Consider the following 10,361-nt stretch of genomic DNA (forward strand, 5'->3'; position numbering starts at 1 on the left):
AGCCATTGTACCGTCTAAACAATTAAACAAGCAATGTACTTCTAAGCAACACACACCACAGCCCTTGAAAAACATGTCATGATTCAAAATTTTCTCGAAATAATGCAAACGCTTTCGTCATAATAAGGTTTCCATAACATTCAACTACTCAGCTTACAATAAATGATACAAAAACTTGGCGATAAACGAAACAACAACTTGGCGATAAATGAAACAACAATTTCACAATAATACGTACAAGGGGTACCTCAAAGTAAACTCTAACCATTAAATGGTATTGCCCACGCTTGAGACATCTCGGTTCGTTGTTGCAGAAGGTCTGCCCGTGTCCGAATCTCTCACACATAAAGCACATCATAGTGCTTTGGTTACTTCTATACGTCTGAAAGTAACTCGTAGAGCGAGTAAAGTCTTTTTCTTGTAGCTGTTTCTGCCCTCGTCATTCCTCCTAAAAGAGGTGAAAACGACATGTAGCTTGACCTCGTTTCCTTCTTTTTTCCTAGTGAACTGAGTAAAATTTATCACAAGAAAACCGTCCTTAGTAAGCTCCGCCTTTATTTCTTCAACTGGCGAATCGTCGGGCAAACAGCGAATAACTACCTTAAGAGGCGTATCGGAGCACTGATGATAGTTTGGCTGATAGTGTGGGCTCCTTTCTTCTCCAGCCCGATTGTGTGAAGAGTCAAAAATCAGGGTAGCTTTGTCTCTTGTCAAAATTCCAACAAATTTCTTTACAGTCCTCTGAGCTCACTCCATTTTACCTCAGGTCTGGGGGAAAAAAAGGGCAGCATCTTTTCTTCTTTAGTATTCATACCAGTCACGTGGGTTTCATCTTCAACTAGCACAGTCCATTGGCTCGATGGCTGCAGGAACCGTAAAAAGAGCTTAGAATTTATTTTTCGTCTTTAAATCTTTTGCTACTTCAGTAGTGGGAGTCTTAGCAGAAGAAATTTTAGCTTCCGTGGCGGAAGCCATATACAGCTTGGCTGTTTTGGCGGGTGTTATCCAACCTTCATCATCCGTCGATTGCGATGTAATGATCCTTATTGAGAACAGCGGGCAGTAACTTACGACTTTACAGACTTCTTTCTCCTTTTGAGTTCCAGTGCCTTCTAAAACTATCGGATCGTTCTAAATCCCTTAGATAATTTCTATTGTAGAATTGATCTTTACAAAGTCCTTTCATATCAGCAAGGGTCCAGAAAATCTTTTCAGTTCTGCGTAACACTGCGTTCACAGGCTTACCTTCACTTAGCTGTTGCTGTAAATCATCCACTTTTTCAGTCTTAAAAAACTCTGAAACTAGATGAGATTCCGGATCAGATTCATCATAATTCTAATGAAGAATCTCATAAGTTTGGTCAACGAATACCGATCGATGCTCGTTAGACATGGAGCAAAGTCAAAGCACGAGGCAGGAACGTACGTTGAAACAAACAATCTTTTCACACATGAAGACCACCCTTCGAATGACGATTCCTTACTTAGAACTTAAATACTTTAATATACCGAACTATTGCAGTATGCAACCTTGGCGATTCTTGAATTAAAGCCCGAAGATACATGACGTATAAAATATATCGAACTATTACAGTGTGCAACTTTGGCGGTTCTTGAATTAAAGCCCGAAGGTACATGATGTATAAAATTCCGGACGTGGGAAAATCTCTGAAGAGAAATCGGAGTAAGGTGGAGAAGGAGGGGCCACAAACCAAACATAGCAGAGCAAAGCGAGACATAAGGAAAAGTCACTGTAATGTAGTGCCATCTGTCGAGTTTAGATTTAACTAGTACAGTCATCTTACTTAAGGAGATGGAAAATTAATCATCCATGCCGTCTAGAAGTTCAACTAAGCACAGTGCTTGCTTCAGTTTTTCCGCTGCTGTTTTCCCATATGTGAGAGTTCAGGAGAATATTCCGGTATGTTAGTCACAGGAGAAACAACTTTCTGTGATGGAACAGCTTTGTTACAGAACTCGGGCGGCGTAGGGGCTTTCCGATCAATAGCACGATTCTTACGAATTTTAGAATAAAATTCACAACGTTTAAAAGAAGCCACGTGATTTTTGCCACATCGGACACAAGTGGGTTTGTCATTTTCGGAAGAGTACATGTATACGTGAAATGGTCTTTGCCACAGATTAAACAGGTTGGTTGATTATTACAAAACATTTGTCCATGGGCAAAACGTTGACATCTAAAACACATCATGTAACTACGATTCTACGGTATTTTTGGATACTCACTCTAAGATTTAAGAGTGTACGCTTGTAAGTGCTACGCCCAGTGTTATCTAGTTTTAAGGAGGAGAAGAAGACATGTATGATTCCTTACCGTCTCCAGCGGCAGTTAAAAACCATTCCAACTTAATCCCGAGCTTTACATCATCCAGACGTGTTCTTTGTAAAATGCAGGGATGGTCATAATATTTTAGTGCGTCAGTTCGCCTGCTTTTTCGTCAGTTTAATTCGTCTGCTTTTTATTACCCTAAGATGCAACTTCCAAATGTTTCCATTGTCTGTTCCTTTTCGAATGATCTACTCTTGTTCGGAAATTAGGTTTCATCAGCGTTTTTCATACCTAGGCAAACTTGCAAGCTTCTTCATAAGCGAGAATAATAATATTTGATTTCCAAAGACTATATGTTGTAAAGGAAATTTATCTCCTTCACATTAAAATATTAATAATTTGTTAATTTTAAATAAAGTCTTGAATAAAAATAGAAGAAGAACAAAACACTAACAAAGTATTCTATAATGATTAGAATAATTCTATAATAAATAGAACAAAAAGTGTTCTATTATTATTAGATACAGATTGCCTGAACGACTGTAAAGAATATAAAAAAGGTTTTCCTGAAAATGAGCGTATTGCGTACTTGCCTGCAAAATTTTTATTTCTTATAGGATTGTAATATATTAACGTCATTATACACTTTCATATAATTTAGTATATTATCATTCATCTTAAAATATTGTTAAATTTAAAAAGTACTTAAAGAAAAATTTTCATTTTAGCAATAATTTTTAAATCACTTTTCATTCATAATCTTTGAAAAAATATGGTTTCCTCCACATCTAAGTTACTTGAATTTTTCAATTTTCGAGACGATTTAAAATAATTAATTTACATCTCAAAGCTGGAAGAAAAAAAATTAATGCATTTTCCTGCCTCGCATAAATCCAAAAATGAACTTATAGTATGTGTTGCTTCATAGCATCACGTTTTTCCATTACTATTTTTACACTATTAACCGATGATAACATTGAGCGATGAGAATATTCATCACTATAAATATAATTGGAACACAATGTTTATTAATTCCTCATTGATGATGAAAACGCACATACGCTGACTAATAATTGTATTAAAAAAATAAAACGGCAGATGTGGAAAACGCATATAAATTTCCCTTTTGCGACGCCCTTCATTTGCGTAACAGTATCTCAGTCCGACATCCGGAACTTCTAATCCAGTCTGAGTGTGACCGCCCGTCAACTGATAAAACAAGCTTCACAGAATTAAATAATTACTGGGTGTTGCCGCATTGTAAATATTAATGTAACTGCAAAATTACATTAATTATTTAGTTTTCTTCTCACTTTCTAAGGTAATCTTTGTTTGGAATTATTGAAATTGCATTATTATTGTGAATTGCATTATTATTGCATTACTATTGGAACTTGCTTTCATATTTCATAGCACAAGTGATACGAACAGATTTCTGCTGCTATAACGGCAATCTTTTTTCTAAACATTTTAAAATGAAGCTCAGCAGGTGTCATTTCAAACAGCTTTTCCCTTTCTCAAGACACAGTTAACTTATCAACTACGTCAAATTTGTTACAAGCGATAAATTGTATTGTAACAAATCGAAATTTTGACATCATCAGATAAACCACATCCGTGATGCACAGACAGAAAGTAAGTGCTAGCTAACCTAAATGCTATCCTGATCATTCGCTCACTTAGGTTTCAGAAGTGAAGTTGCTGTTAACTGTTAACTGTCCTAAGTACGTTCAACGGTGATGTTTTTAATTCCAGTATTTACTCTTTCTGCGTTATTCGTTGCTTTTGCTTCTAGCGCTATTACGGTTTGCCCTCCTGAGAAAGATTTGGAACCATGCTATTGCAGACAATTGGCATCTGGTCTCTTTGTCGGATGTGCCAATTTCAATTCCAGTTCCAGTCTCGTAAGAGCTTCTAAAATCATGCGCGAATACTATGTGACTAAAGTCCTTTTACATCGTTTATACATCACAGAGGTATTGCCGAGTGATTTGTTTCATAACACTTATATCAACGGATTAACAGTTGAGAATTCCACATTAAAATTCTCACAGCCTGCGTTTACAGGTTTGGATGATACTTTGTACTACTTGTCCGTTGGAAAACATTCTGTGATCAAAAGCAAAGATGATTTCACTTTGGCACGCCTTAGCAAACTTGAAGAGTTTAGAATGAAGTTCAATAACCTGCCAAAGATCCAAGGTACATGGTTGAAAGGAAAAGTTCCTAATGTTCGTAAACTCGTCTTAGACGACAATAATATAATCGAAGTCGAAAGAGGTGCATTTTCTACACTGTCACAATTAAAGAGTATATCTATGGCTAACAATCAAATCATTAAGGTGAGCAGATCATTATTTCCATACCCAGCCGAGCATCTGGAGACCATTGATCTAACGTAAAGTATATTTTCTTTTCAATTATCTAAAACTGCTTTGTTTGAATATGAATTAGGTTTAAATTTTTGATTTAATTTGTTAATATTGCTACGAGTTTTTGCAGGTGGCAGTGTATAATTGGAGATTAGTTTAGAACTTTTATCTGGTACTACTTATTTACTTATTATATTAGATATTATTTTTATTATTTATTATCTACACATTTTAATATATTATTTTAAAAAAATTTAAATCCAATTTTGAGCATAATAGTTACAAACGTTTCAAAACATATATGCTAAAAAAGAAAAATATATTCTTTTCCACAAAAATTCAAAATTTTATATTAGAAAACATTTGATAACGTAAATCACAGAAATGAGAATTTAGAATTATAATTGATAGCAGTGATCTATGCAAAACAATAAAAAAAAAACAATAATCTAGACATAATTGAAGTAAACTTCTGATTATTTATCGTGTGGATGAAAATATATTAATTTAAATGTAAAACATTATGTATTGATATAGTATACGATCGATCCCTTTTAGTTAGCTATTTATTTCTCAAATATACCCATTACCAGTAAAATAACAAAATTAAATAATACCAATCAATTAAAATTTCAAATATACATATACCATTGAAATCTTAATTATAGTGCTAATATAGTTTTAAATATGAAAATAAAGACAAATAATTCAGTATATATTGAATGATTTTTAATTCAATTAAATTTTAATTTCGTTCAGTTTTACAAAACAAACGCAGAAGTGACCTTTAAAAGGGTTAATTTTATAAAACATATACACTACGAATGCAGCGCTGTAGGGCCAAAAATAGTCTTCAGTTTTATTAATGAATCTCCATCTTGCTTATACGAGATAAAATGAAAGCATTTGTGCTGAGATAGTGATATTTCGTATATTGTGTAAAATCTTTAGCTTCAAAATCAGTACTATATGCAGGATTGATCAAGTTCTTTTGGTAGTTTAGCAGTTCGAGAACTGGATTTAGGATATGACCGCAAAAACAGTGAGCGGCATGCTACGTCATTGACGAATTTTACATTAATTTGTATAATTTGAGTAGAAATTAGCTTATGCAAATTATGTAATTAACTTATGTAACATGAGCCTTCATTTTTTACCTTTTAAACTGTACTCACACGAAACTTATTTCATTGAATTATACTAGCTCTATAGCTGTTTTGTAATACTAGTATGTCATTAATGCTCATAAAGTAATGTTTACTTAAAAAAAAGTGCTTTCTGTCGAGTGTCAAGAAGCCTTATTAAGCATTTAATAGTGTACGAGATGAATTAAATAAATCATGTCTGTAGAGCGATATGAAAAGGACGTTAGTCATATAGGAGTAAATTCAAATTAGTTGTGCAACCAAATTACATCTAAATTAGTCACTTTTATTATAGAATTTAAATTTATATTTAGTACTTATCAGTTATGTCAGTAACAATTTTGTATAATCTTTATGCTTCGGAACAACTCTGAAATATTTGAATAACAATTTCAGGCTATGCAAATAATAAAGCGTAAGCCTACAGACATTTCTGATACAAACAAATTGATGAAGATAGCCACAAATTTAATTCTTTTAAATGCTGATTCTAGACGCCTTTCCTCAATTGCAAATTTCTACAGGATTTTTTTAAAATCAATTTTCATATTACATGGTCTGTAAATGTACTTTGAGTTTTGCACGATCCGCGTAAATTAATGTATTTCATTTAATAAGCAGCTCATGATGCTTAGAAACTTAAATACAAAACTTTCCGCATATTTTACAATTTTGTGCAAATTTCGACTTGATATTCAAAAATGCATTACACATCAAAATAGGATTTCAAGGTCCATTATTATTCAAACCTTAATTCTTAAATTTTGCGAACAAATGAAGAAAAACTGCTCATGAAACGTGTTGGAGACGGCTGCTGCAGACAGACGATTAAGTAACGGCTGTGCGAAGTCCACAGAAGGAGCGCCGCATTTGATTGGACTATTTTTTATTATTATTTCTTTTTCCTTTAACTGCGAACTAAGCTGGGGAATTCCCTTTTCACTCAGTTATATGTATGCGCTTGTTAAAGGAATGTAACGTTTTCCGCTTGTGTGTGATATCCATATTAAAATATTCATATTAATAATCCCTGCTGTGATTATTTAATTTGTAACCTGCACGTTGTAGTCCTGAGAGTTGCAACAAAACGTTTTGGACATAAATGGTGTCATATGGAGAAAACGATGACGTTTGTTTTAAAATATGTATCTGGATCATGAAAGCATATACATACAGCTTTTGCATGTAAATGTCAGAAACGGTCTAATCTAACTTATTAATGCACCATGAATGTTTTATTAACTAAGATATTTTCTCAATGGGAACATTATAAAACATCAAATATAATATTTAAAAAAACGTCCTTTACACAGTATTGAAAGTATTCTGTAATATTTCACAGTGTATTTTTAGATTTTCTTTTTTTAAGTTTCTAATTGGAAAGGCCATATTAAGTAACTCTTTAAAGAGATAAAATTTTTATAGCTTCTCTTTTCCAATACACTGTGTAATATTACAGTTTAAAATGAGTACAAATAGGAATTATAAAACTTGGAAGTTGTTATTTTCTCTTCTCTCTTCTATTATACTATGCAATATTACAGTTCAAAACAAATGTAAATATGAATTATAAAACTTGAGTTTGTTGATTTCTCTTCTCTCTTCTAATATACTGTATAATATTACAGTTTAAATCAATAAGAATATGAATTATAAAACATGAATTTCTTATTTTAGTGACAATGAGATCGAGACATTGCCATTTGACTTCTTCTTTCTTATGCCTTCCTTGACACATGTCCTCCTGGCTGAAAACAACTTAAAAACCTTACCAGAAATGACATGGTTATCAGTATGGGAAAATCTGTTTGATGTTATTCTGATAGGTAACTGCAAAATACATTCTCAAATAATTGCATTTTTTAGGCTTTTATCTTATTCGTGTATATATGAAATAAAACTATTGATATATTCACGGATTCTTATCACTTGAACTTACCCAAATCGTAAAACAAAAAAGCGAATAATAATTTTATTGATTAGATTATTTGACTAGATTTATAGTTTCAGAATATATGATCAGCAATTTATATCTTTCAAGAGTATATGATATGCCGTTAAATACATTATCGAAGTCACGCAATAATCGGTATCAAGGGGCGTATCATTCCGTAGCTCTGCACGAACATTTAGTTGATGAACATCTAAATCTGCTAATTGCAAAGATGCTCGCAGTTGTCCCCTTTGAAACTCCTGAGAAAATTTTAAGCGTTGAAATGAGGAATGCGCAGTTATTATTTAGGTTTTCATCCTGATTCGCCGGTGCATATCACGTGACCCGAAGTGATCTTATCTCACGTAAACTACGCTACAAAAATCTAATTCTCTCAGTAATTATCTACATTAATTTCAAGTTAAATTTTAAATGAGATCTTATGACGTACAAGTTTAAATGCAAGAATTATTTCAATTTGTATGAATAGCTTACTCAGAAATTATGCAAAACGGCAGTGCTTTACTTCGCTAGTGCATTGTCATTAGATTTGAAGAATTTAACCCTTGATTTTGCCTTTTCTATATTTTCGCCTTCGAGTGAGTGGTTTTATTGCATCCTAATCAATTACCGCGAATGGTCTTAGGGCAAAACATTTAGCTATCTTGTAAAACTTCTATGTAATTGTATGTCAGTATTGAAAGAAAGAATCAATCTGATAAGAAATGGCTGCGACTTGTTTTGAAAATGAAGGGTAAAAGGTTACCAGCAAAGATATTCCGTTTGGCATCAGTTATACCATTATTGGCGACTTTATCGTTTGCGCCGGCGAAACGGAAAAGTACCACTAGTTCTTATATTATTATATCTTTATTTTATTATTTTCTTCTCATTTCAAATTCTATCTCTGTTCTTCTAATTAGCTGGTTAGCCACCATTTCTAATTTGATTATCATCTATAGAGTCTTTAAATAATTTCTCCGCATGCCGATAATTAATAATTAATAACCTAAATTTTAAATTTCTTAACTATATATATATATATAAGTCTGTGTATATGAAAAAATATGTCCTTTTCATTGCAGAAAACAAAATAGTGTGTGATGGGAAGTTGGAATGGCTGAAGAAGCTTCCTCGAGTCAAGAACTTGAAAGGTGACTGCGTTGCTCCTAAAGAAGTAGCTGGAAAACCAATTTGGGAGGTATATTATGGATGGGATAGTAACATCATGTAGCATTGCCATCATCTAATTTCGTTATTTTTAGATCGAAAAGAGAGTAAATATTTATTGATGTTTTTCTTCGAAGTTTTATTAATAATGTTGTATATGATAATTATCACATATTTCGCTATTAATTGCATTTTCTTTAGAATCCTTGTATTTTACACGTGATGCATTATAGCCATCATATTTGTTAAACATATTTGATATAAAAATGATTACATGTTTAGACTTTGTAACATGTAAATAGATAACAGTGATTGGAATTTTTTTAGTATTGCTTTGGTGATTTTGTATAAAGGTTAGAAAAATTATTTATGAATTTTAATTTTGTAAACATTTTTCAAAATAAAGCATCTTTATTTTTTGCCTAATTTCTTATTTCTGAAAACCATTTCCAGTTAGACACACAAAGTCGTCTTCAAAGTTTTAATTCGAATTCATAAAAACTTTAGTTGAGTAAAAACAGCTCTATCATAGCATAGCCTTCTACATACAGTATTTCTGACGTTGTATACTGCTTAAAGTATTAATATAATTTATAAATACTTGTAAACTGGGCAGCTGAAACGCTACTTAATTTGTTTCTAACGTGTTCATTACATTTCGAAATGCTCCCAGAGTTTTGTCTTTTAGGACAATATTTCACTTTAAAAAAGAGAAAATAATCTGATTCCTTCAAAGCATTGAAAAGTTCCATTCAATAAACCCAAACTTGTTTTATATTTTTACATCTGATATTCAGTCAAGCACAGTAATTCTGAAATAGACATTATAACGTTGCGCGCCTCCAACTTGCACGCAACCAAGGGGGTGACTGTGAAACTGTATAAAAGATAGAGCCTTTTGAAGGGTTTAAGTCCCTTTTTATTCAACGTAATAAATTACAATTGCGTCCTCTTGACGCTTACAGACTGTGCCAACTTGGCAGTCAAATAAAAATAATAACCTGAAAAGAAGGTAAAGACAAGATTCTAACTACGAGGCTCTCTCAAATAACTAACTCACCGCGTTTTACAATACCGCTGCTAATTCAGCAGACTTGAAGCTCACTGGAACGATTACCACTACTTCCCGCCAAGCACATAGGCCGCAACGCGGGGTTCTTCAATTCTCGCTAACTACCTCCGCGCTCGCTAAGTAAGAATATCACACCGAACTTGTTTCCTTCTATTTAAATCAGAATACTTCCGCTGATAATTTGAATGCTTGCGCGTTCTACTAAAATTTACATATTCTGGCATTGGCAGTTCCAGGGGAAAGTAAGGCTTGACAGGAAAGATAGTTTAAACTTAAAATAAATGTTAGTTAAAATAAATATAAACCCTACAACATAATAGGGGTCAAAAACAAAAAGGTAAGAAAATCTGAAGCTTTTTTATAATAGCATGGTATTATA

General features: G+C 32.8%; 1 protein-coding gene across 1 annotated transcript; it reads left to right on the forward strand.

Annotated features, from left to right (window-relative positions):
- Positions 1 to 3,931: 3,931 nt before the first annotated feature.
- On the forward strand, positions 3,932 to 9,336 carry LOC118187915 (uncharacterized). The gene is made up of 3 exons (XM_035358205.2): positions 3,932 to 4,688; positions 7,485 to 7,633; positions 8,826 to 9,336. The coding sequence occupies exons 1-3, from the start codon at positions 4,030 to 4,032 to the stop codon at positions 8,972 to 8,974; spliced, it is 957 nt and encodes a 318-aa protein (XP_035214096.1). The 5' UTR covers positions 3,932 to 4,029; the 3' UTR covers positions 8,975 to 9,336.
- The last annotated feature ends 1,025 nt before the right edge of the window (positions 9,337 to 10,361 follow it).

This window comes from Stegodyphus dumicola, chromosome 1 (genome assembly GCF_044657685.1).
Source record: "Stegodyphus dumicola isolate Sdum_Otavi_A_Nest chromosome 1, ASM4465768v1".
NCBI lineage: Eukaryota > Metazoa > Arthropoda > Arachnida > Araneae > Eresidae > Stegodyphus > Stegodyphus dumicola.